This window comes from Eptesicus fuscus, chromosome 6, assembly GCF_027574615.1.
Source record: "Eptesicus fuscus isolate TK198812 chromosome 6, DD_ASM_mEF_20220401, whole genome shotgun sequence".
In the NCBI taxonomy this organism is placed as follows: domain Eukaryota; kingdom Metazoa; phylum Chordata; class Mammalia; order Chiroptera; family Vespertilionidae; genus Eptesicus; species Eptesicus fuscus.
Window position 1 is genome coordinate 15,999,630 of NC_072478.1, and position 26,950 is coordinate 16,026,579.

General features: G+C 50.8%; 2 protein-coding genes across 4 annotated transcripts in view; one reads left to right on the top strand and one right to left on the bottom strand.

Annotated features, from left to right (window-relative positions):
• Positions 1-427: 427 nt before the first annotated feature.
• Positions 428-26,008, bottom strand: MAU2 (MAU2 sister chromatid cohesion factor). 3 transcript variants are annotated; one of them, XM_008156355.3, is made up of 19 exons: positions 25,691-26,008; positions 18,782-18,799; positions 18,095-18,160; positions 16,571-16,666; positions 15,931-16,025; positions 13,246-13,273; positions 12,762-12,917; positions 11,551-11,697; positions 11,378-11,468; positions 10,209-10,312; positions 9,603-9,680; positions 9,261-9,326; positions 7,770-7,856; positions 7,121-7,170; positions 6,828-6,905; positions 6,535-6,646; positions 4,446-4,536; positions 3,452-3,579; positions 428-3,192 (listed from the first exon to the last, which is right to left on the bottom strand). In XM_008156355.3, exons 1-19 carry the CDS (start codon positions 25,964-25,966, stop codon positions 3,118-3,120), a joined length of 1,842 nt encoding a protein of 613 aa, XP_008154577.1. In that variant the 5' UTR covers positions 25,967-26,008; the 3' UTR covers positions 428-3,117. The 3 variants fall into 3 exon arrangements, with proteins under 3 accessions (XP_008154577.1, XP_027988208.1, XP_054573214.1); XM_028132407.2 differs by having other exon boundaries at positions 7,773-7,856; positions 25,691-25,992; XM_054717239.1 differs by having other exon boundaries at positions 3,127-3,192; positions 3,439-3,579; positions 25,691-25,992.
• A 112-nt stretch (positions 26,009-26,120) lies between these two features.
• SUGP1 (SURP and G-patch domain containing 1) overlaps positions 26,121-26,950 on the top strand; it is a 30,087-nt gene continuing 29,257 nt past the window's right edge. The window contains exon 1 of the mRNA XM_008156356.3: positions 26,121-26,356. Coding sequence (XP_008154578.2) covers positions 26,323-26,356 — 34 coding nt within the window. The 5' untranslated portion in view covers positions 26,121-26,322. The remainder of the gene's footprint in view (positions 26,357-26,950) is intronic.

Genomic DNA, 26,950 nt, shown 5'->3' on the forward strand with positions numbered 1-26,950 from the left:
AGGGTCCCAGGTTCGATTCGGGTCAAGGGCATGTACCTTGGTTGCGGCACATCCCCAGTGGGGGGTGTGCAGGAGGTAGCTGGTCGATGTTTCTCTCTCATCGATGTTTCTAACTCTATCCCTCTCCCTTCCTCTCTGTAAAAAAATCAATAAAAAATATATATTTTTTAAAAGACAGTGCTTCAGGAGGCCTTGCCTGGGATGTCTCAGGGTTTCCCTCCCCTCAAGGCAGGGCTGGACCAGTGGAACATCATTAGCAGAGGGGAAGATTCAGGTTTCCACCAGGTCCTCCAGTCCAGTATGGGCTCTGCATCCTTGCACCTGGTCGGTTAACCGAAGTCCCTAGAGCCCTGCTGGCTGGGTAGGGCAAGGCAAAAGCTTGTTGGGTAGCGCAGAAGGGCAGAAGGCAGGACAAGGACACAGTGAATGATAGCTACTGCAAGTGATTTTACTTTGAATACAAAGAAAAAGAAATCCACAAACAAGAAGCTATATTGTATAGTTAAGTCTTTTAAACAATGTTTTGCATTTATAAATTTGTTTTCCTGATTAAAAGCACCAGTGAAGTTACAGGCTGCTAAAACCATATTACAAACCCGTTAAAAAGATATTATGCCAAACATACTTATTAAAAACCCTTTAACAAAACAAACAATGCAACCACAAGCATATCCACTGTGCCAGGCAGCCCTTACCCAATTGTGCTCAGTCAGTGGGATAGGGAGTATTTACCCTAGGGAGAGGACTCTCACCATGCCTGTGGCCACCTGCAGGAGGCAGCTGTTTTCGAGGGAACCTGGGGGCACCTCCAGGACCAGTAGGCCCAGGGCACTTCTATTAACAGGAGGAGGTGAGGAGAGCACATGAGGGTCTGACCAATTTTCAGCAACTGACCTGCCAACAAAATCCTTATGCTATTACTGTGTGCCCTGTAAGTTGAAGAGTTTGGAATTTTTGTGTTTTTTTCCCCCCAAACATTTAGCTATATGCAACATCTCTCTGGTGTCTTATATTCTTATGATTGAGAAACTGTGAGACACCCAATGTGGACTCACAGAAAGGTATGTATGACAGCTTGATGTAATTGGTAGATGCTGCATTAGAGGGAGGTTCAAAACCATACACACAGTTTGGTTCCCATAAAGCTAAGTGGAATATTAAATGTTGAGTACTGAATTTTTCATTGTAAACTTAAGAACTTATCCTTAACTTTACACACATAGATAACAGAGTGGTCACTAAAAGCACTTTAACATCAGAACAGACATTAAGTTTTGAGGTTCTTATTTAAATTGTTCTACATACAAAATGCCCTAGAAGCAAAGAAAGGCTTAAATAAATACACAGAGACAAACATGTGCAACAATTGAACTAATGTAGATACGGAGAAGTTAGACAGTGTGGGATCCAGGCTGGTAGGCGCAGCTTATGGCGAGATGGGGGCTCCATCCCTAGAGTGGAGGGGAAGGCCCCTGATAGAGGAGGAAGACAGAATGGGGACAGCTTATGACTGGGCTTACACCCTCCTCCACAGGCCTCATGCGCTCAGGGGTGTCAGCAGAGGGAGTAGCCCTGAACACCCAGGTTCTCCTGGGGAACACAGGGATGGTAGGTCCTCTTGGGACAAGCCCTGGAAAGCCGGCCCCTCTAACTGGTGACTCACTTGCATGCCTGTCATTGGCCCCCAAGTGGGCAGCAGGGCCCTGTCACAGGCCTGGTGAGGGCAGTGGCCCAGTGCAGGGTGATCTGCTGACAGTCCTGCTTGTGGCTAAGGCACACCCAGGCTCAAGGCCCAAGTAGCTACCTGAGTAATCCCATATCCTAACGTTCCTTCCATCACAGACAGAGGCTTCGAGAAGCAGCCTTCACAGTGCAAGGGTAATGAGACACAAACCAACAAGCCACCCTGACCAGCAAGACCACTCACCACCCCTCAGTGGGGAGCTGCTCCCAGGTGCCAGAAGTTGGAGAGGGCGACTGCCTTGACTGCCCCCAATCCCACCATCACCACTGAGGCACCTCCTAGAGTATCCAAGAGGAGCACAGAATCAAGCACACTGTCTGGGCCACGTAGAATTTCCTGGGGGGGGGTCCAGCTTGGGAAGAGGTTTCAACGCTGTCCCGAGACCCACGGTAGGTAGTCCTCCTCCCTCCCAAGGGCCAGGTTGGCTGGGCTCCAGACATCTGCAAATTTCCTCTGCAGAGGAGGCCACAGAGCTGCCTTCGTTCAGCACCCTGAGTTGGACTGAGGAGGGTCCTCTACCCTTTCCACAATACAGACACTGATGGGGGAAGGCAGTTGGTGCAAACACAGGAGTCTCAGCTCCAGCTCTGAGAATCAACACACATGCACGTGCACGCATGTGCGCACGCACACACACAACCTGTATCTACTGCACATGCACACACACACTTGTCTACAGTATGCACACACATGCACACCCATGTTTACAGCATGTGCACCCCCATGGCCAGACAGTGATCCAGTCAAGGTACAGATGTTTGGAAGGCGAGTTCATGGGTGCCCTGACCAGAGGCACTAGTTGTCAGGATGGACACTGGAGCGAAAGGCAAGCTGGGAAAAGTGTTGTAGCAGGACATGCATTTTTGTCCCTGATGTGCATCCTCACTTCTTCCTTCCAATTTTGGCCAGAAATTGGCATCTTGCCTCTAAGCTCTGGAAGCTGCTGTGAGAGCAGAGGAAACACTCCAGCCTGGCACAAAAGTTCAGGCAATGGAAGTCACGTGGCAATGCCCCAGTGGTGCTGCCCATCCTGGCACTCCCCATCCAGAAAGTCCCAGGAAAGCGTGACTTGTAGTAGGACTGACAGTTCAAGTCCACTTTAAAGGATGGCTCTGGAAAATTGGCTCCAACATTCCACCTGCAAGCCTCAGCACCGGGGTCCTGATTCACAGCGGTAAAGCTGGCCAGCCCTTCCTGGGAGGGTGGGAATTGGCCCGCACACTCCCCGGGGACTTGGAAGCTCTGGGAAAGAAGCCTGGGGACACCATGCCAGCACGCCTCAGAGGAAAGCGCGAGTGCTATCTGGGTGGAAGTCAGGGACACACTAGGCCCCACGGAGGCCTTGAGAAGCTGGGTGGTCCCCTCCAGGGGTCTCAAAGGAGGCTGGCCAGGCTGGTGTTGGGTCCATTCTGAGCTTGGAACTGCACAGGCGGCGGGCCATCTGTCCACTGCAGGAAGAGAGAACACACAAGTGAAGTCCTTCTGAATCACTTGCTTGGGTGACTAGTGCCATTTCCAGCACGCAAGGGGCTCCTGAGACGAGGCTCAGTTAGGAATTGCTGGAGAGATGCAGGGAGATGGCAGCCAAGCATATACTTCCTCTTCAGGAAGTGTGCCCCACACCCTGAAGGGCTGCAGGCCAGGTAAGCCAGCCCCGAGGAGCCAACCACCACCCCCATTCTGTCTTCCCACACCTCGTGCCTATACCGTGATAAGGTTATGCTCAGGGAGGCTGCAGGCCTCGATGTGGTCCTGGAGCAGCTGCTGAGAGAAGTTCTGGTGCATCTGGGCGGCTTCATGGGCATCTATGGCATTCCCGCAGGCCTTGTTCAGGTCTGAGGGTAAGACACACATGAATGAGCCTGCCTTCTCCTGCCACCACCCCATGGCACTCCCCTTGGGTACAGGTGGAGCCCTAAGGTCAAACCCAGGCTCCAGCCCTGGCCGGTAGCGCTCAGTGGTTAGAGAGCCGGTCCACACACCAAAGGGTCACAGGTTTGATTCCCGGTCAAGGGAATGTACCTGGGTTGCAGGTTCATTCCCTGGCACTGGTTGGATCATGTGTGGGAGGCAAAAAAACAACACCCAGGCTCCACCACTGGGTTCCTGTGCACCTGGCAAATCACCGGCCTTGAGCCGTCTTGGGGTCAGCTAAATCCACCTGCCAGCAGCCCTCGCAATGCCCTCCTGAGTTTCTGAGCCATGTCCTTAACATGGGTGATCAGCGGGGCCCACGGGGGCAGACGCAGAGGCTGGTTGGGCAATGAAGGTCCCTGTGCACGCAGGAGCTAGCTAGAGCAGGGCACCCAACACCCACTTCTGAGGCAGGAGAACTGAACAAGTCCACAAAACCCACTGCCTCAGGGCCTAGGGCAAGTCTCTGTAAATAGGGGAGCAGCCACTTGCTGAGCCCCCGCCCTGCGCCCAGAGCATCCCAGCCCAGTCCTGCCAATGGGACAAGGACAAGCACAAGTGCTCACAGTCCAAGTCTTCACCCAGATGCCAAGAATCAGCCTCACAGGTCCTGCACTGAGCTGATGACATGACTGAGCCCCGTGACCACTGCCCTCAAACGGCCTCCTGAGAACCTGAGAATGTGCTAGAACTGGGGCTGTGGCATGTAGAGGCCAGTTTGAGCAAAGGCCGAGCAGGGCTTACTCAGCATCTCTGATCTCTGGGAAGGGCCAGCTGCCATACTCACCTCTCAGCAGGGCTGACGACCACAACTGAACGGACATGTCTGGGATCTTGCTGGCCAGCTGCATGGCGGGCACCACCATGTTGTTACTCTCCTGTGGACCAAGAGCAGCCAGGGAGTGGGGGAGCAGCAGGGACAGCTCAAGCCCACCTGTCATACCTAGCCCAGGCTATGCCCTCCTCCCGCTTCCTGGCACTCTTACTTCTACTTCAGAGGCAAAGATCACCCATAACATGAACCAGAGATGCAGCTAAAGAGCTGCCTTGCCCACCTTTCCCTGCTTCTAGAGATTTATAAATAGATGAGAGCCAGGAAGGTTTGGTTCAAAGCCTGGATCTGCAGTTTGGGGCTGTGACCTTCATCTCCCCATCTGGACAAGAGGTCATCAAATCTACTACACGGCGATACAGGCACATAGTCTGTACTCAGTGGGGCTTCATGCTTCCCCTAGGCACACACACAGGTCACTGTCCCCACTGTGCTCAGAGGCTTAGGGGCAGGGTGACAGAATGTTAGAGAAGAAGCAGAGCTGCACTCAGAAGGGAGAACCCAGAGGTCATCCTTTTTCTTCGGAGGTGGTAACATCCCCAGCCATGGCCATCAGTACCTGAGCAGCAGGGCCAGTTAGCCTTGGAAAACACTTGTCACATGGTTGTGGGGAGGGGAACCAGCCAGGCTCATTTAAAAAGCTTATTTTTGTCCTAGCTGGTTTGGCCCAGCGGATAGAACGTTGGCCTGGGGACTGAAAGGTCCTGGGTTCGATTCCAGTCAAGGGCACATGCCTGGATTGTGGGCTCAATCCCCAGTAGGGGGCATGCAGGAGGCAGCTGATCAGTGATTTTCTCTCATTGATGTTTCTCTCCCTCTCCCTTCTTCTCTGAAATCAATGAATACACACACACAAACACACTGAGTGGCCAGATTATTATGATCTCTGAACGCATAATCATCTGGCCACTCAGTGTGTGTGTGTGTGTGTGTGTGTGTGTGTGTGTACACATATATTAGAGGCCCGGTGCATGAATTCATGCATGGGTGGGGTCCGGCCAGCCTGGCCAGGGGGAGGAACATGGGCGGTTGGCCGGCCTGCCAGCTGGTCGAACTCCTGGTCGAGGGGACAATTTGCATATTAGCCTTTTATTATATAGGATATACACTGAGTGGCCAGATTATTATGCGTTCAGAGATCATAATAATCTGGCCACTCAGTGTATATATAAAATAAAAATAAAAAGCTAATTTTTAGGGAGCTCCAGGGTTTGGTCAGATGAAACTTACAGGCCAAGACACCTGACCTGTGTCATCTGTCTTGTGAAAACAGTTCAAGTGAGGTTGGCTAAACTATGGAGTAGATGCTGCTTCAAAATTCTTGCTGCTGTTAAAAAAGCTCTAATACAGTGGTGTAGGGAAAGACAAGATGTAAAACTAGAAAACATCCTGAGAAACAAAACCTATGGGTAGGCAGGGGTGAACAATGGAAAAAGCCAGAAGACAGAGGTCATGCAATGATTTTCAACTTTGCTTCTCAGAGCTTCTATGATAAACATGTCATATTTTATAATATGGACAAATGTTTTTGTTAAAAAATTAAAGGTCTGTGAGGTCAATGGGTGAGAGCCTGCGATGATGCACAACTGATGGGGAGACCTGGAGTGGCCAATCCCACCAGAACCAGCTCCAGGGGCCACCCTAGGTGAGAGTGGAAACAGGAGACCTGAGGACACCATGTTTGCTGGGCAGAAACAGAACCCAAGGGCTTCTGACTAAGAGGACACTCTCCATCCCAGATATTAACACACACAAAGGGGAACCTGCCTCAGCTCCCCCCCAGCTCCAGGAAGCCCCAACCAAGCACAGGATCCGTCTGCCCTATAGGCCCATCCTCCAGGGACCCAAAGTTCCCCAGGCCTGCCCCCCAGGCTGTGTGAGCCAGGACACCTCTGCCCTTGCCAAGCCTCATTAAGCAAAGAGGGCTGGGGGGAAGGGTGTCACTGAGACAAGATAATCGAGGGGCACAGGATGCAAAGCACTGCTTGATGGTGCTCCCAAGTACCATGCTGGCCCTGTCCCTCAGCCCGGCCTGGGCACTCACCCTGTGGTTCCCCAACACGTAGAAAATGTGGCCCAAAAGCACCAGAGAGCAGGCTGTGAGCCGGTTCAAGTCCTCTGCATTGGACATCTTCAGAGTTTCTCGCAGAAATCGCCTACATGGGGGAACAGACCAAGGCCGCATTGAAATGCCTCTGGGGGAGGAAGAGGCAGCAGCAGCCTCTCAGCCCCGAGCAGAACCTGCCTGGCTGGGGCACAGAGGGGCTGAGCATACGCTGTCAGGGAGAAGACCACCTAGAGGGCCAGCCCAGACTGCCCGCCCTCAATAGCACTCACTTGGCCTCATTGTAGCGTCCCTGGAAGAAGGAGAAGAGCCCGCGCACGTAGAAAGCCGCTGCTCGAAGGCAGTGAGAGCTGGGGGGAGAGTGAAGCGTCACAATTTGGTGGGGTTTTTGTAAATATAGCAGGCTTACAAAAGGGGAGTGGGTGGTGGTGGTAGAAGTGATGGTGCACGGTGTTGGGAGTAACGGGGCAGTTAGGGGCCCCATAGGTGGTGGCACCAACCCAGAGAGCAGAAAATACATAAGAAAGGCAATGGTAAAGTAGGACCTCAGTGTGGGGCCATGTACCTGACAGGGAAGCTGTGGTCTGGGTTGATCCTCTCCAACAAGCTGTATAGCTGCAAAGGAAATGTCAGTTGGGATCACTCTGCATTTCTAAATGTGAGAGAGTTTGGCCCCAACTATGCTAGTAAATTGACCAGGGCTGCCTGCAACTTCCTGATAGCGTTGAGTCCTCACCGTGAATCCCACGCCTGGGCAACCTGCTGGTAGAAGGGGCAGGATCTAGAGCAGGTGAAGGAACTATAGGACACTGCATGGGTTGCTCACTTCCTCACACCCCCATGGGAATCACAGCCTCCAGTGTGAAGGGTCTGGTGCAGGGTCCTTGCACCCTCAGCCTACCCTGCCCTATGCCAGGTGAGGGGGTCACAGTGCATGGGCCACGAGGTCTCACTGTGATTCTACAACAGAAAGCTCAGGAAAGAAACTAAATTTGTCCTGGGAGATTTGACAAAGCTTGGCTTGTTTTCAACAGGGAGAAGTGTCACTTAGCCAGGGAATGTTTCTGCCCCAGATGTGGCCCCCTCAGCCACACTACACTCTAAGGATAGATATGCTCGGGCTGCTGAGATGGCTGGTGCCCAGGACACCTCCCACCCTAGTGCCTGAGTAAGAGTTGAAAGAAAGGATACCAAACATGAAGCATGTCACCTACTACCTCTTGGTGTCTATTTCCTTCCCGTATATACACACTCGCCAGGTTGGTTACAATGAAGGCCCATAGCTCCTGGTGGTTGGTGAGCTGAAATAGGGACACAGGGCATTAGGGGTTGGCTGCTCATGGCACAGGAGCTACCCAAACACTTCCTAGTGGCTACTGTGGGACCTCCCATTTTTAATTCAGACACACACCACCACCACCACCACCCCCCCCCCACACACACACACACACACCCGCCTCCTAAACGGAAGAACAGTACAGCTGATAGTTCTTTCGGCTATAAAACCATCATCTGTGTTATGAGAAATGTAGGAAACCAGCTGCACTGATCCTGTCCTCAGAACACACTACATTTTGGTCCATTTTCTATTTGTTTCTCAGGACTGAGACCCAGGCAGCCACTCCCTCCAAACCATGGTGACCCTCAGACCCTGTGAGCACAGATACAACAGAGGTACATGTTGGTCCTGGAAAGGCCTCAACCAGGAAAGAGGCCAGAGACGCTACTAATGACCAGTGGTGGATAGACCACTGTCCCCAGTTCTTGGGAACTGAGAATGGCCAAGACACGAATCGATATGAGAGGCTCAAGTATCACCCAGGTCCTGATTCCCAGTGGGGCTGAGCAAGAGCAGTGTGCAAAAGGTTGAGGGTGCGGGGGGAGTGCAAATCCCACCTGCAGGAAGTGCTCTGGTTAGTTTGTTGTAGGACCACAAAAAGAGCTGTTTGGGGTCAAGGGGGTTGGGTCTGAGTTCTGATTGCACCACTTCTCTCTTGGCTGATGGGGGATTCCCTGGGACACACAATCAGAGCAGCAGCAGCCACTTGTGGGAAGTGAGGTGAGGAGGAAGGGGCCAAGAGACCATTACAGGCCGTGATAACTGCAGGCAGGGTAGTGTGTGTGTGTGTGTGTGGGTGTGGGGGCGGGGGGGTCCTGGCAGCCTAAGCCGACTGGGACACAGAATGGGCATGGAAAGCCATGGGAATGAGCACTGTATTTGCTCTTTATGCTCTGGTGTGCTGCCTGTACCTACGGCCACGTGGAGCATCCTGGAGGAGCAGTAACACCAGCAGAGCTCAACCCTAGGAGTAAAGAGGTCTGGAGACTGGCAGAGCAGAGCTCCCTGCCTGACAGTCAGGTGCACGTGACACCCCAGTGACTTCACCTGAGTCACAGAGCAGCCCCCACACCCCAATCTCTGCTTGGGGCCTCCCCAGGACCACCAGGAGGAAGGTGGCCTCCTTTTCCTGGAAGCACATAGGGGCTGAAGTGAGGATGTGCTTGTCTGGTTCTGGAGCAAGGTGGGCAGAGCTGAGATCTGCCACTGGGCTGTTGACTCCATGATGATGTGGCACTAGCCCTAGTGGAGTTTCCAACCTGGCAGCAGCAGGTGGCCTCTGTGGCTGCTGTCCTTAACACAGCCCATACCCGACTCCTTACTAAGAAGCACTGCCTGCCCCATGCAGTGAGGGCCAGCACCTTACCCGCAGGGCTGTGGTGAACTGGGCTTCAGCGTTGTCCATGCAGTTGACGGAGACACAGTACAGGCCCTGGAAGAAGGAGGCACTGAGGACTTGAAGCCTTGCCACTTGCCTAGGGCCGCATGGCTACACATAGACGAGCCTGACCAGTGACTCTATGAGCCAGGTACACCTGAGCTTTTGCCCTGGCGAGGAGGCAGAAAGACAGCATGCTGGGTTATTCCCTTCTCCTGGGACCTAAGTCAACTTGGACTTAAGGTGTCTGTTAGAATGAAGTCCATTGGGGTGACTGTCATGGGGTTACTCATTGGAATGGGGCTGGGGCAGGCAGTCTTGCATACTCACCAGCAGCGTGTGCAGCTGTGCAGCATGGTTGGAGAAGAGCCGGGGTGACTGTTGGCACAACTGGCAGACCTGTGAGATCTGCCGGGAGAGCATGCCCAACGTCACGGGACCTGTAACCTGGGATCCAGTGCCCACATCCTGCCTGCCCTAACTTGGGTATAAAGTTCTGGTGGGTGTGTTCATTGTGGGGGCACAGGGCAGCCCTAACCTCCTTGAAGACAGTGATCCTTGTCCGTGACCTGCCTTCTCCCTCATTTCCAACCTGTCTCGGCTGTCAGCACCTTTGCCCTGCTTAAGGGCCTGTGCCCACTCGAGAAGTTGGTAAGCAGGAGTTACATGCAGTAAGGAGAGCTCCATCTTCCTTGAGCACTTCTAGAAACGTTGACATTGCCCAGCTTTTAGGGAAAGGGCCATTGATTTCTGTACCAGATGTCTGATCAATTGTGCCCATGTAGGGTCACCAACTGCCAAGTTATAGTGACTTGACACGGACAAATGTCCTGCTGATGTACACTGGGCAAATTTACATTCTCCTATGTGGTAGCTTCTGGGATTCGGCAAACTCCAACCACCTGTCCCCGGCCCTCCCATCCCCAGCGGCCTCACCTCCTGCAGTGCGGTGGCCTTATGTCCTGTGACAAGCCTGCACATGATGATGTGCTCAAGCAGGATCACTTGGAAGGAGGATAGGATGGGGCTGCAGTCGAGCACTGGAGGTGAGAGGGGGATGAACACTCAGGATGCAGCTAGAAGAGGCTGACCCCTGGTCCAACCTCCCACCACACTGACCCACTGGCTACCAGGTCTGAGCCTACTTGCTCTGCTGGGCACCACGCCAACACCCAGCCTGTCACTTTATTCATGCCCACTGCACCCATGAGTGCCGGTTTCACCTCCCTGTTCAGGTGGAGAGGGAGACAGGCTCATAGCAGTTTCTGGTGACCAGAGTATTCTAAGAGTAAGAAATCCCTGGAGGGACTTGCTTTCCACCCTGACCCACCACAACCCAGTTGGGTGCTCAAGAACACTCCAAACATGGTGGGTTGACATTGCCCAGGAGAATGATACTGTGTGACAACCTCAGGCAGCAGTGGAGAGACCCAATTCCTGGCTGCCCCAAGTGGCTGTCATCTCATTTTGGAACTAGACAGCAGAGACCTTCCCCGACTTGGCCAGAGGGAATGAACTATGATCCCTGAGGGCTTTGCATCTTTAGCTAATGGCTTCTCCTCCAGCAGCGCTGACAAAGGGCACAGGGACTGGGTTAACAGGTTAATGGGGACACTGAATCAAAGCTCTGGGATCCTGCTAGTCAAAGGTCCCTGATCCCACAGGATAGATCAGTCAAGTGTCCAGGAAGAACCCACAACTTCTAGGCCATCTGTCAGCAAGAGCCAAATTCAGATCCCAGCCTCACGCTGAGCACAATCCATGTCACAACACGGATACTAGCAGACCCCGTTTCAATTAAGCACTGTTGTCTCAGCAGGCTCAGGTGGGATCAGCTATCACAACTGTCTTGTGTAGTGGGGTGGACAGGATGAGATGGCACAAGACCCTTAGCCAAGGATAAAAGGTCAAGCCTAGGCCTGGCCTGCTCTGTCCTGATCCATCACTCTCCTCTGCCAATTAGAGTAATTGGACCCACGGGACAGGGATTCATGGGGACTGCTTGGCACTGAAGTTCTACAGGGTTCTCAGGCCCAGCATGAGGCGGTGGCCAGGCCACAGACCAAGGGGCACAATGGCAATGTGACCCACCCAGCCCAACGTACTCTTGAGCTTCTCCAGCTGCATGAGTGCCTTGTCTGTGTACTTCTGCGCCTTCTCCAGGTAGCCAGCCTGCATGGAGTGCATCACAGTCACCTGGCGACAAGACCAGATGGTGGTGGTCACTAGGGTCCTCTCCTCACCCACCTGGTCCCTGGCCTCGGCCCTGGGGACTCACCAAGTAGACCAGCACACACATGTGCTCCTTGGGCAGCCAGTGGAAGAGGTCAGCGGGGTTGCTGGGCAAAATCTCATCATCATGCAGAGTAGAGATGGTCTGAATGCACTGCTGCAGCTGCTTCAGGCATGGCTTCACGCTTTTCACCTGCAGTGGGTGGGCAGTACTGCACACCTGAGCACCTGCTCCCAATAGGTGCCAGCTCACCAGTCCCTTCTTCCCAGGAGCTCCCGCCACACCCACCACCTGCAGGAAGCAGGCTCTCAGGGTGGGGGTCAGGGTCAGAGGGTCATTTGTGGGACTAAGGCTCAGCTACTGCCCAGTGCTGGGTCCAAACACCAAGGACCGGGAGAGACCCGTCCAAAGACCCTGCATGAGCTGTTTCCTACTTCCTGCTGAGAGAGCAGGACAGGGCTGGGGCAGCTAGTAGTCATCCTTGGGGGCAAGAAGTAGCTTCCTGGGCCAGGAGTCCTACAGGTGCTGTGCCTCATCTGAACTGGCCTCTGGGCACTGGGAAGCCCTGTCCCCAGGCCCCATAGGACATGTCCAGAGCACCCATGAATGTGCTCTATGTTTCTATGTATTGAGTGCAGCACTCGGCCCAACAGGTAAATGTAGACACAGGTGGGGAATCGGAGGCAGTCCCTTACCAATGAAAGACCTGACGTTTTCTGGGGCTCCACCTGCAGCCTCCTAGGATTCGAGGCCAGGCCTGTGGTGAGTCAGTGGGACTGGGTGGGGTGAATAGGTGGGGCAACACCCCCAAAGGCTGAGCACATTCACCCATAGAGGGTACAGCCTCTCCTCAACTACACGGGGATTATAGTCAACTCTCGGAAACAGTTGATTCTGTCATTCCCTACTTGGACCTCACAAAGTTCTCATCAGCTGCGGGCGGTGGACAGACACTGCTTTAGTACCTGCTGTGTGTCAGGCACCTTGCCAGAATCCTGTTTATTATCATGGAATTGTGTGAGGCCAAGACTACTCCCACCACGAGGACAGGCCACTGTCAGAGCACCCTCTTCCCTCAGGGGCACAGTACTCATGCCAGAGCACAACAGGGTATGTGGGGGAGCTAAACCTTGAATGAGATGCACTTTGTGGTGAGGGACATGAGGCAACAACAGAGTGGGTATCTCAGCCCAAGCCCTGCCCCTCCCATCGCCTACCTGCTCCCCAGCAGCCCTATTGTGGGAGGCACTACGCACCTGCCCTGCATCCAGGTAGTGTGTCACCTGGAGCACAAGGAAGAAGACACGTAAAGACTCCTTCTGGATAGGATTTCCCTGCCAGTTCTCGACAATCTGTCCACAGAGTGTCAGCAGTGGGTGGACTTCCTGCAACTTGCGCTCCATCAGCAGCAGCTGGGGAGGGAGAGGCACAGGTGCTGAGGGCCCCTCCCAGTGCACAGGGCCACCGTCTGCTTGCCCACCCACTGGGGGACTGCTGGAACCATGCAGGGAAGGCAAAAAGCTGGGCTGGAACCCACATCTAAGCTGTTCCTTCCTCAGCACAAATTGCACAACCTGGAACCTGAGTTTCACCTCTGAACCCAGCTGGAGCACGGGGCCTCACTCTGGTGGCTGCCTGTCGTGTTTAAGTGTCTGGGTGCCCAAAGGGCTGCGCCACAGTGAGCAGAAGCCCTGCCTCATGTCCGCCACACCTGCACCATTCTGCTCAGCCTCAACTTACCATCCCTTTGCTGAGCAGGAACAGCGCCCTAGAAAACAGAGAGGGGGAGTCAGTCTGTGAGGCCCAGGCGCCTCCTGGGATGCCTACCACCCCAACATTCATAGGGACCAACAAGCAAGCTTGGGGATGGTTTAAACATATGACAGTGGCCCCAGCGACGCCCAATGAGGCTGGTTTTATTTATCAGAATGCTCCACTTGGTTCTATTCAATCTTTTTTTATGTGTTTGGCCTATTTAGACACTCATGTGGCTCAAAAGCCCAGGATAGACAGATAGATGCTCAGAAATCACGGAGGGTTAAGGTACAAGAGAACGTGCTTGCCATAATCTCACTCTTGCTGACACAACATTGGTAGACAGCATAGGGTATGGGGAGAGTGGGCAGGATTTGATGTTTGAACCCAAAGCCATGTCTCACTGTGGCCCCTCCACACTTCAGCAGCCTCACCACCCACTGTCTCTACTTGCAATAGTCAGCAAGGCTAAATTTCTATTGTTTCTCTTAAACCTTTCAGCATTTTCTAAATATGTGCATGGTTGTCAACAAAAATAATAAAATGAGCATGCTAACAAGTTTAGGAAACAGCCAAAGTAACAGGGGAGACAGGTGCTGCCTTCAGGAACAGCTGTGGTCATGCAGAGCCCACAGCCCCATTTATTCAATGTCTCAGTCTCTGTCCCACCAGCCTTGGCAGAGTCCCTAAGTGCTGTGGCCAACACTCCATCAAATGGGTGCCGTTCTCTGTTTTACAATTGAGGGGCCAGTAGTGTTTAAGTGTCTGGGTGCCCAAAGCGCTGCACCACAGTGAGCAGAAGCCCTGCCTCATGTCCGCCACAATTGAGGGGCCTGTAGTGTTTAAGTGTCACACTCACAAGATGTTTGTGCTCCAGGCCACCAAGTTCTTCCCTGCTGTTACCTAAAGGTGTGAACTCTTTAAGTCTACCTGTCAGCTGTTCAACTGATGAAATAGAAGGCTTGGAACTTCACATCAAGGTTCCGATGTTGTCACATAGGAAGCACTTGATGTAGGCCCTACATTCATGGTCAGGGGTTCTGGGCCAGGTGACCTGCAGGCTCTGTGCCCTGGTGGAGGCCACCTAAGTCATCCACCCACAATGGCACAGAAGCCTGTCTGGGGACACTCATATGTGTACTCGTGGGAACATCTGCTGTGTAGCTGTCCCTGTACCCTGCAAAGTGTGTCACCATGGCAGCCGCAACGTAAGGGGCCAAAAATGTGAGGCCAGATAGTGTAACAGCTGCCATCTCAGGGCAGGCTGGCTGAGGGATGAGGACAGCCTAAGGAAAGCTGTGTGGCTCCACATGGGCCACACATGAGCCAGAGCTCAGAGAACAGAGTTGGGGACCATTCTGTCCCAAGAACTCCATAGGATAAGCTCAGTTCTGTAAGAGAGAACTTTCCAGAACTTCAAAAGCACACAAAAGAATAAGAGCACTGCTGCCAAGAGTCTGTCAAGTGCACAGAATTCTTGTCTTTGGGGAAAAAAAGAGACTAGAGGCCTTCACAGAGGGTACACAGTGAAGTTCCTAAGGCCTCTGACCCTGACACCCAACCCTAGGGTAAAAGTCTCCAGATGATCTAAGCAGTTTCATGCATAACACGAATCTTTGTCTCCCTTTTTATTTTAAACTAGAGTCCCTAGGCCTGGCTGGAGACTAGGGCCGATCGGGGCGATCAGGGCCTTCTGGCTGCCAGCCTGGCCTTCTTCGCCTTCCTTTATTCCGCACTGCCCCCTGGTGGTCAGCGCTTGTCACAGCAAGCAATCAAACTCCTGGTCTCTAGGTCGAACTCCCGAGGGGACACTTGGCATATTAGCCTTTTATATATAGAAGACTGATTTTAAAGAGGAAGGGAGAGAGAAACATTGATTTGTTGTTCCACTTATTTATGCATGCATTCGTTGATTTTTGTATGTCCCCTAACTGATGATCAAACCCACAACTCTGGCATATCAGGACGACGCTCTAACCAACTGAACTTGGGCCAAGGCTATGTCCCTTTTTTATTTATTTTTAACTTTTAAAAAATTTATTTGAGAGAGAGAGAAAAACAATGATGTAAGAAACATCAAATGGCTACCTCCCACATGAACCTCAACCAGTGATCAAACCCACAACCTGGGTATTTGCCCTGATTGGGAATCGAATCCGCCACCTTTCTGTGATCAGGACAAAGCTCCAACCAACTAAGCCACCCTTCTTTTATACAAACTTCCACTTACTCAGCTTACTGTCTGTTGCTGTGCATCTAAAAGCTCTTGGGCATCCTGAGAGGGACGTTGGAGTTACTTACCATAGGTGCTGATAAGCATGCTAGTTACGCCCTCTGCAGGCATCACTTTCATATCTGCACCAAAAAGGGGATTGGCCCAACAAATCGTACAGGCACTTTTATTTCAAGATACTAGATATGTGTAAATGCCAATTGTGCTGAGAATGCCAGCTGCCCTGCACCCTCACAGGCAACTCCCCAACTTCATGAATTAACAGGTGAACTGATGGGGTAAAAGGCATTCTGTGGTGCTTTAATTTGTACATCTCTTACTATGTGCGCAGATGACTGCAGTTTCATGCTGAAATGCCAATTCTACTTGTTGTCCATGATCAAATGGCGGAGCTCTTTCCAAGTAAGAGGGGAGGGTTGTGGGGAGAGGGTGCCTACCGTGTGTACTCGGATCCCACCACCCGTGCATATTCAGCTCCCACACCTAGGAGGTCGCAGGCTGACACCAGGTCCTTCTCAAGGGTGTGCAGTTGCTAAAAAGGAGAGAGAATAATAATCCTTGCTTCCAAATCTCTTGCTTTATAATACTCAGTACTTGACCTTTAAGCTTTGTTGGCAAGTTAAAGTGAACCTCCCCACTTGTCAACAAAATTGCCTCAGTGTCAGTTTTGAGTTAAATTAACCAAATACTCTCATCAATGTTAACTGCTTTAGGTACAGAAGTCTATTCTGCCTGCAGTGTGTACATCATCTACACTTAATAGTGCATAGAGCCAGCAATTAACACTCACAGGCGTAGACCCCCAGAGCTGCCTCCAAAATTTAAATGAATACAGGCAAAAGGGAGCACCAGAAGAGAGGGGAATGCAATCACCCTTGATGCTGAATGAAAGACCTGTGCTGGAGATACTGCTAACCTCAGAGGCTGAAAGGGACTTGTGAGTAGGCTAAAGGATCATCCCTGTGTCCCCATTATCTTGGTGCAGCAGCCCGAGGAAGGCCTGTGTGTCCTGAAGGAGTCAGGTGGGTGTGCCCCAATTTTAGCACCCATGTCTTGGCCAGGCCCCACAGTACTCACAGCAAGCTGGAAGAGCAGGCGGCAGTGCCAGTATGGGGTCTGCTGCGATATCTGGATCGCTTTCCGCAACAGTGGCTTTGCTGCATCAACGGAATTCTGAAAGGAAACAGTCACATTTGGGGAAGAAAAGAAATAAGCTGGCAGGCAAGCTGGATTCCATATGCTGGGATGCCGGAAGACCACTCCCATTCACACTCACAAATGGATTTGTAGGTTGCTCATTTACTTTATTTAAAAAAGAAAAGAGCCCTGGACAGTGTGGCTTAGTTGGTTGGGCATTATCCCATGCACCAGGGCGGTTGACAGTTCAATTCCTGGTCCAGGGCATATGCCTGGGTTATGGGCTTGATCTCTGCTGGGAGGTATGCAGGAGGCAGCCAATCAATGTGTGCTCTCACATCTCTTTCTCTCCCTCTCCCTTCCTTTCTCTAAAAATCAATAATTAAAAAAAAAAAAAGCCTGGCCAGTGTGGCTCAGTTGGTTGAGTGTCATCCCATGCACCAGGACACCAGGAGAATGCAAAAAAAAAAAGCAAGAAGAGGAAGAAGATATATATATATATTTTTATATGTTTTTATTTATTTCAGAGAGAGGGAAAGTGAGAGATAGAAACATCAATGATAAGAGGGAATCATTGATTGGCTGCCCCCTGCACAACCCCTACTGAGGATCAAGCCAGCAACTGGGGAATGTGCCCTGACTGGGAATTGAGCCATGACCTCTTGGTTCATGGGTTGATGCTCAACCACTGAGCCATACCAGCTGGGCAAGAAAAGACATTTTATTGGACTCACTGGCTGGGAGGTTTTTGCATTGATCATAAAATAACTCATTCAACTAAACTGAAAGTAGCTTTAGTTCAAAATTCTGAACAGTCAATTGGATGACAATTGCCATCTTTCTTGTGCTACAAGAGAGATGGGCCAGGGGTGTGAAGCATGCATTCCCTGTTACCCAGAGAGCCTCACAGGCTGTTGCTCAACGTGGGGAAAGGCGATTTTCAGCTACACCTGAGATCAGGAAACATATTATGAAGATAAACTATATGGACTTGTTCAAGAACTAATTATCTTAAGCCTAGGACGAGGCTGTTTTCCAAGTCTCTGGAAGTCTTAGAAAAATATTCTGTTGGTCCTCATGAGCAAGTGATCACCCACAACCACCGAAGGTAGGAAAGTAATGGGAAGCATTAAAAGCCAGGAGGAAGTCAGAAGAAAAAACAAAACAGAACAGAACAAAAAGCCCCGGCGAGGTGACGCAGTTAGTTAGAGCATCTTCCCGTACACCAAAGGTTGTAGGTTTGATTCCTGGTCAGGGAACATATCCAGGTTGCCAGTTCAATCACCTGTTGGGTGCATACAGGAGGCCCCCTTCTCTAAAATCAATAAAAACATATCCTCGGTGATGATTACAATATATAAGAAAGCCAAATAAAAAAGTCAGTCCACTCCTGAGAGCATCAATTTGCCATTGTGCCATCATTACAGGGAGACCCCGCTTTCAGAAACCTCCATAGGCTCTTACCTCTTGACAGTATAATTCAGACAAGAGACTTGCTGCTTCAAATTTAACATCTTCAAACTGTGGGATCTAGTGACATCTGGTTAAGGAAGTACAGATGCTGCAAAAAGGTCAGTTTAAAAGAGATAATGTGTGCCCTAGCCAGTTTGGCTCAGTGGATAGAGCATCAGCCTGTGGACTGAAGGGTCATGGGTTCAATTCCGATCAAGGGCACATGCCCAGGTTGTGGGCTCAATCCCCAGTAGGGAGAGTGCAGGAGGCAGCTGATTAATGATTCTCTCTCATCATTGATGTTTCTATCTCTCTCTCCCTCTCCCTTCATCTCTGAAATCAGTAAAAAATATGTACATAAAATAAATATTGTTTTAAAAAAAAAGTTAATGTGTGGGGTTCTTACACTGGGGAGGTTCGCCAGTCAGGTGTGTTCCCACCTACTCTGAAACTCTAAGTTCATGTATTCCCCCAGCAATCCCTGAGCTTGCCACTGGCTAGGTGTGGAACTAGATGCTGGGCTTGAAGAGGAACATGGCACCCATGGTGAGGCCACTGGTCTGAAGGGACAGATACGGCTGTGCAGGGATTCTCCAAGACCTAAACCCATGGGTGTATCATAGTGGGAATTCAAGTTTATAACACATACTTTTTATTAAACAGCATTTCTTAAAGGAAACAGTACAAAGAAAAGGATACTTGCTGTGATATCAACCACTGAAAGAGAAACAAAAAAGTATTAATTCTCAGCCAAATGTGTGGCACATACCAACTCTGGCTTTGGGGTTTATACTGGTTGTCCTGTCACAAAGACTACAGGTGTTCAGGTAAGTGGGAAGGTGGCCTATAGGCTCATTTATCCTCTAATCCAGCAACCACAGCATGCCTGGGGAGAGGGAAACAAGCATTTTCTCCCTTACTGACAGGGTGCTTCCTGTCCCCCCAGGCACATGAGTCTGAGCCCCTCCCACTAGAGCCACAATGCTTCAAAGGGGAAGGAATGCAGAGGGGTCCTTATGTGCTATTCACTGCAGTTCCCCAATAGCAAATCATAACATGAGAATTCAATTACAACTGGAGAGTGAGTCTGGGGGTGTCAATCCTTAGTGGCACTTAAAAGATGCTTGGAGATGAGTAGTTAGCCTCAGAGGGGAGGGAGGAGAGCTCCAGGAAGGACTTGGGAGGGCAGCGACCTGGCAAAGGGGTAGCAGAGATGATTCTGAGACCTGAGCTCGTAGTCCCTTTGCTGGCACACATGCAGGACGTAGTTCAGACAATAACATGCTCCCACTAGGGGACTGCTGTGCCCTGGAGCGCCACATTCCTACAGGAGGCAATTAGGTACCAGGACCATCCATCCACTAACCACAGTCTGTCAGACCATCTAGGACTCAAGCATTCATCTGACACTTGTCCCACAAATGTTTTCAGAGTCCTGCAAGGCAAATCTGGGGCTGAGCAGAAGACCCTGATTTGCCATGCTCTGTGAAAGAACAGCATGGGATGGGGGGGGTGGGGGGCGGGCATGTCTGGGGCTATGTGTGTGTGTGTGTGTTCCCAGGCAAAGGAAGTGCTCTTGGCAGAGAAGAACCTGTGAAAAGGCTGGAAGGTGTATGTGCCTCTCACTGGTAGCAGTGATTGTGGATCTGAATGCCCTGTTGTCATCTATGGAGCCCGACCCAATGAGATCTGAGAGTATCCTAGATGCAGCAGAGAATGCAGAGGGAGGAGGAGGAGGAGCCAGAGACTGAAGGCCTAAGGGTCTGCTGGCTGGGAACAGGAGCAGAGGGAGGGGCTAGTAAAGCCTGGCTGACAGCCTTGGGGCTGGAGATGCCTTTGGGGCAAGAGTGAGTGGGAAGGAGGAAGTCACAAAAGAGATTGGGAAAGACTTTGAGCTGCACCCCAGACCAGCTGCCTGAAAGACACAGGTGGGCCAGGAGGGGGAGCTGTGGGAGAGGAACAAAGAGCACTCAGGGCCACTGGGCTCCTGACTCTCACATATGCACTCAAGCACATGTGCAGCTGCACACACACAAGCACATACATATGCTTGCAGAGCCCAAGCAAAGGCATTATGCAGCCAGCCCGAAAGTCCTCTCTCAAAGCCCCACTACAGCAGGGTCAGCAGGGCTCAGGGTTCCCAGAAGGCAGAGCCAGTGCCTGCTGCCAGGAGTACAGCCCCAGAGATGGGGTTCCTTAGCTGGAGGCTGTCTACAGGGACAGTGGGGACGGGCCCAGCTCAAGCCACATGTGTGTGAAATCATAAAGGTGGTAAACATGAAAGTTGGGGCTTGCTTTTTACAGAAGCCACTCCTCCCCAGGGAGAAGGACAGTCCAGCAACAGAAGTTCCTAAAGACCACCAATTGGGAGGAAGGATGGAATGCTGTGTAGGAGACTGTGTAACTGAAGAGCTGAGTTAGGGACATGTTGAGATCTGGCCCAACCCTGATATTCTGTGGTCCTGCACCTCAATCTCCATGTGCAAGATCTACCTCAGACAAGGCCTCTGTGCTGAAGAGGAGCCCTCTAGGAAGAGTACAGAGTGGATAAAGAGAACATGGACACACACAAGAGGCCGGGATTAAAGGTGTGGACCCACATGGATCCTAGTCGCCCTTAGCATCTGTTCCCAGGGCTACAACCTGCTTCCATGCTCTCATGCATGCGCTGTGGCCGGCACTTGAAACACACACAAATGGGGGATGTTAGATAAAGATTTATGATGTGCTTCCTCATGGTGTTGTGTTCCAAGTTCCTAGAACAGGCCAACACACAGGAGGTACCTGGAAAACATTTGTCACATGAATGACAAGTTCATCTAGCATCACCAGGAAATGAGAGCTTCCTTGTGTGCAAATGGCCACAGGGCTGAGACTTACGAATTTAAAATACTAACTCCCAAGTGGCATCAGACAGCTCCCTTCAAACGTTACTGCTTTGTGTCAGGCATCAGCATCACTGACACCTTGAGACATCCCCTACTATGACCCGTACCAAAGCTAGAAGCTAAAGAACTGGCTCAGTGTCAGGGCAAGCCAGTAACTTCCTTAGATTGTCTGCCAAACACCAATCACATGGCTTTGCTTTTGTTTCTTTTTAACACTTGTGACCTAAAATCACAAATCAGAAATATACAGACATCAGAAACATATGCAGCTCACAAATAAAGTACCAAGGTTGCTACCTTACCCAAAGTTGCAACCTTAATATTAACATTAAAAAACAGCTTTTATGTTTCCTTTCTCCTGGTGGGAAAGCAACCAAAGGAACGGCCCTGAGCTGTGGGGAAGCCTGTGGGCACAGGGCAGGATGTGAACAGCCCTAGCTGAAGCCCCTGGGGCACCTTCGGGTTCTCAGAAAAAGCAGGGATCACTGCAGGGCCAATATACATCCTAAGAGGTGGAAGTGCCCATATCAGCACACTTATTGTGCTTGGAGAATTTAATCCAGGGCCAGAGAGCATTTCAAGACTTCTTTGTACCTCAAAACCAAGGTAACTTTTTTTTTTTTTAAAGATCAGGTTTTTAATAACCAAATGTGTAGGAATAGTTATCAACTGCAACTCCTTTGGGATGGAAGCACAACACTTAGGAGCCAGCCTTGTCTCTTTCTGCTGTGTGACCATGTTTACAAGCATCCCCGTCAGCAGCAAGTCAGAAGTGGTCTCCACCTTGTAGGTTTGTTGAGGATCCAATAAGACAGTGTTCCAAGAAGCATGAATGCATGGTCTGGCATGTAGAAGGCGTCAAAAATACTATGGTAATTCCCAGGCAGGAACCAGAAGAATCAGGGGTTGGAAGGGAGGCAAGGGGCGAGTTGGTGGAACTGTGAAGTGGTGGTCCCTAAACAGATTTCAAATCCTGAAGTCAGAGGAGACTCAGAGAGTGAGAGTGAAGAAAATGAAAATGAAAACAGGAGGAAGCAAAGATCACTCTTCCATGAAAAGGCTAACACCAAGCTCTGTAAATGCAGCTTCTGCACAAGGTTCTGCTCCTGGTCAATGGGGCATGGAAGTTACTAGGACACAATCATGATCCTGAAGAATGACAGATCTGCTCTAGCTGTGCCTGATGATGCAAGGCTCACCACTGAGCCCTTTCAGGCCTTAAAAAGAGGAAGGGAAGCATTTAATTACTTGCTGGGAAGGTAATCCAGAGACTGTCAGGCTAAACCTGGAAAGAGAATTAACAAGTGTCTGGACGGTAGAGTTTGGAGCTGCTTTCTAAGTCAGATGAACAAAACCACCACTAAAAAGCAGCTCTGTTCCAAAAGCAAAGAGAATGTAAACACAGTCTTGACATGGATACTGCAGTCAGAGAAACCTCTGTATATAGAATGACTGCCTGGATTATAGCAAATAAAAAACTCCAGAGGAGTGGCATTTATTTCTCTGTGGCTCTTAAATCAGAAAAGTCTAAGATGATGATGTACTTTCCAGGCCAAGGGATAAAGTGAAATGTGATAAAAAGAAAGTTAAGGGGGAATGTGCAAATTACTGAAATGGACCTGTTTGTTTGTATGAAAATAAGGAAGACCGAAAATTCACCCAAGAATGAATGTGTAGCAAGAGGAAAGTTAACACGGTGAAAATGAAATGTAAAGGAACACAATCTGACAGAAACTATACAAATAGCCTCACAAATTCTCTAGTCAAGAGATTTCTGCACTGGCCAGTGTGAATCAGTTGGCTGGGAGGGTTGCCGTTCGATTCTCGGTCAAGCGCACATGCCTGGGTTGTGGTCTTGGTCCCTAGTGGGGGGCATACGGGAGGCACCTGATCAATGTTGTGCTCTCACATCAATGTTTCTCTCTGTTTCTACCCCTCCCTTCACTCTGTCTAAAAATAAATGGAAAAATATCATCGGGTGAGAATGAACAAAAATAAAATAAAAGGAGAACATATTGACCCTGGTTGGATATGTTAGTTGGTTAGTGTCATTAGGTTGTGGGTTCAATTCCAGGTCAGAGCACATACAAGAATCATCCAATAAATGTATAAGTAAATGGAACAACAAATCAGTGTTTCTCTCTCTCTCTTCCTTCCTCTCTCTCTAAAATCAATAAGTAAAAGTTAAAACTAAATAAATAAAAGGAGAACATAATTCTTTATCGAGCGAGTCTGGGAAAGGAAAGAATAAAAGTTGATAGCTGCCCGGTTTGGGAAAAACACACAACCGATAAAGAATAATGATTTTAAAAAAGCATGCAACACAAAAGGAGATCACAAACAATTGCAGAAGAAAAACAGCATGGAGAAATGCACTTTAATTGAAATTTGAACAAAATCTCAGCTGGGAATGCAACTGACAGAAAGAAAGGGATTTCCAGGTATAATGTCAGTGTGAGCTACAGAGGGGAACATGTGTCTCTGTGGAAGATCCCACAAGATTCAGGGTTCCGTAAAATCCAGGGAAACCACTTCACAAGGATATGGGCTTAGCCCTGGCCGGATAGCTCAGATGGTTAGAGCGTCGTCCCGATACATCAAGGGTGCAGGTTCGATCCCCAGTCAGGGCACATACAAGAGTCAGGACACATACAAGAATTAACCAATGAATACATAAATAAGTGGAATAACAAACTGATGTCTCTCTCTCTCTCTAAAAAAAAAAATCCATTAAAAAAAAAAAAAAAAGCTCCTTGTCAACGCCATCTTTTCTCCCTGGCCCATATTTTTCATGATTCTTTCATCACTGCCTAACCTCTTACTACATATTCAGTATTTGTCTCCCTCACTAAAACATAAACTTATGGGAGCAGGGACTGCTTTAGTTATTGCTGATCCCTAGCACCTAGAAGAGGGCTTGGCACCTGGTGTGAGCTGAATAAGTGCCGAATAACTGGGAATAGAACTTCACAAAAACAATAACAATTTATTGTCTTGGCATGGAACCTGGTGATCTTGAGCCTAGGTTTGAACCCAACTTTGTTAATAACTTGACATGTGGCTTTGGCCAATCACTTTACCTCTCTGGGCCCTTACCACCTCACTCTTAAAACAAGAAAGTTGCTCAAGCAAGGACTAAAGTCCCCTTCCAACTCTTTTTTTCTTCTTCTTCATGTTTTTATTAATTTGGGAGAAAGAGAGATCCCCTACTGGGGAATCAAGCTTGAAACCCAGGCATGTGCCCTGACTGAGAATCAAACCATCCACCTTTTGGTGCATGGGATTATGATCAACCAACTGAGTAAAACAAAGATCTGGTATCCTTCCAAAAGCCACTTGTTACTTTTGCCATTGGTGGGATCAGATTTACCTCAGATCAATACATTTTTTAAAATCTAAGTTGATTCCATGCAAGAAGTTTCCTTTTAAAAACAAATACATATATATACTTTATATTGATTTCAGAGAGAAAGGGAGGGAGAGAGAGAAACATCAAAGAGAAAATCATTGATGAGCTGCCTCCTGCCTGCCCCCTACTGGGGTTTGAACCTGCAAACCTGGCATGTGCCCTGACCAGGAATCAAACCATGACCTCCTGGTCGACGCTCAACCATTGAGCCACACTTCAATCAGAATAAAAGAGTAAATGGCAAATGGAGTCACAGTCTGATAGGAGTTGAGTGTCACTGTGAGAAGAAAAACTCCACAGCCAGATTCTTTGAGGCACCAAGATCTCTCACAAGTCAAGATGGGAGGGTATAGTCCTGGCCAGTGTGGCTCAGTTAGTAGAGCTTCAGCTTGCATACAGAAGGGTCACGAGTTGGAATCCCGGTCAAGGGCAGATACCTGGGTTGCAGGTTCCATCCCAGCCACAGTCCAGCGAGTGCAGGAGGCAACCCATCTATGTGTCTCTCTCTCCCCCTCCCTTCCATTCTCTCTAAAAATCGAGGGGGAAAATATCCTTGGGCAAGAATTAACAACAACAAAAAGGTGGGGTGGGAGGGTGAGGCCTGCCCTCTGAAGGGGATGGTGGGAGGAAGAGAAGTCACCAGGTGAATACAGAAAAAGCAAGAGCTAGGAGCGCCCCTTTCCCCAACCCCCACCACTGAGCAAACTGGTTCTAGAATCCAGCCCCCCTACCCAACTCTGTTCCGCCTCCTTACAGGACTTCAAATGACTAATTCTAGGCTCTGTGCCTCTGCCTATGACTCCTCGCATCACTAATGGGGGCACAATACCCTCTCTAGACACTTATCAGACTTCCGGGTCCAGGGCGAGAATGCTTTCCTAGGTTTTCTGAGAGACCCAACATCAGATTCCCAAGGGATGCCTGGACTGTCACCTCGGCCCTCCACTATCCCAAGCCACTTCAGGAGGGCGCGTTCAGGCTAATGCTTCTGGGGCTGAGCCCCGAGAAGCTGGAAGCTGCAGGACTCACTGGCAATCTGGGGACGTCTCCAAAGGCGCCAACATGTCTACTCCTGAAAAACTAAAGAATTTGGGGACCCTGTTGCTCCTCAGAAGAGCAGGGCCCTGGACCCTGTCACTAGAGACGTTAAATAACGTCCCCCGCGAGAGTGGCGGCTTAGGGGTCCTGCGTCCCAGGCGGGAAGTCCCTGAGGAGCGGTCCGGGAGGCCCTCGCCTGCCGTGGTCGCGGCCCGTCAGTTCAGACCCCACAAGGAGCCCGCGCTCCTCCCTCGCGGTTGGGCCCGCGCTCACCGCTTTCTCCAAGTGGCTGCGCGCCTGTTCGCTGTTCTTGGTATGGTGGTAGAGCACGGAGCCGAGCTGCAGGTGCGTGCGGGCCTCGATGCGCTGAGGCGGCTTGAAGGGGAACACAGCCTGCAGGCAGTGCACACACAGGCGGATCTTGGGCGGGCTGGACGTGCGGAAGTGCTCGGCGAAGCCCAGAAGTGCCAGGTACCATGACTCGGCCGCTTCGGCCTGCGCCGCCTGGGCCGCGGCTGCCTGGGCCGCTGCCGCCGCCTGAGCCGCCATTTTGGCCTCCACAACAACAAGCCGTCACCACAGGGAGGCGGAAGCAAGCCTACTGGGCGGGGCCCGGCACTCTTCGCGTCCCTCGCGATAGCTGCCGCACAAAGCATCCTGGAACATGTAGTTTATAATTTGGAGTGGCTGCGACTCCCGGAAAGTGTGAAAAAAGACGACGCCTTCTGGTCTGCGGGACTGAGACCAGACCTTGCAGAGAGGCCGAGGTTTGCGTTCCTGCGAGAAAGGTCCCAGGTGTCCCCGGAGTGGCAGGGCGTGGCTGGCCAATGAGGACTACATCTCCCATTAGGCCACGCGCACTATAAGATGCCTCCTCAGGTGGCGCTGGAGCATTGTGGGATTGGATGAGTCTCAAGATGGACAACCGGGATGTTGCAGGTAACAGCCCCCTCCTCCTTTCATGCTACTATCTGGGTCCTCCGAGTTACGCGTCTCCGCTTCGTCCTCTGACCGAGTCTACCCCAACCCGCTGGTCCTCCCCCTCAGCCTCTGGGCGGCCCGAAGCGACGGATTCTGCACCTCCCCCGCCTACCGAGGTCTCAGACCCAGTTGCTGTCCCCCACCCTGGGCCTGGTTTGCTGAGGGCGCTTGGCTTGCTTGGCTTCCGTAGAGGCAGACACCGGGTCTGTCTTGCGTCGGCCTTCCGAAAAATAAACCACCTTCAGGGCTCTTCCGAGCTCCGCTCCCCAAAACAGCGGCAACCTTGGGCTGTCCTGCGCCCTTCTCTTCGCAGCAGCTGCCTCTTGACCTGTGTGCTGCTTTCTGGAAAAGCTGTTTTTCTGAACTGCTCTCAGGCATTTCCTGGATACATAAATTCCTGAGTCTTTAGAGCCTCCCCTTTATCACAAGCCTTGCCCTTCCATGTCTTCCAGCCCTAGCCACCCCAAAATGGATACATTCACCCATTCAGCAAATACTGTGTGCCAGGCATTGTGTTGGTCGCTGGGGATGCAGTGGTAATCAAAACAGGGC

Coding starts and splice junctions, on each gene's coding strand:
- MAU2 (XM_008156355.3), bottom strand. CDS start 25,966: ATGGCGGCTCAGGCGGCGGCAGCGGCCCAGGCAGCCGCGGCCCAGGCG. Junction 12,918..13,245: donor TCCTGCTCAGCAAAGGGATG/GTAAGTTGAGGC, acceptor CTCCCTCCCCAG/CTGCTGCTGATGGAGCGCAA. Junction 4,537..6,534: donor ACGTGTTGGGGAACCACAGG/GTGAGTGCCCAG, acceptor CTTGGTCCACAG/GAGAGTAACAACATGGTGGT.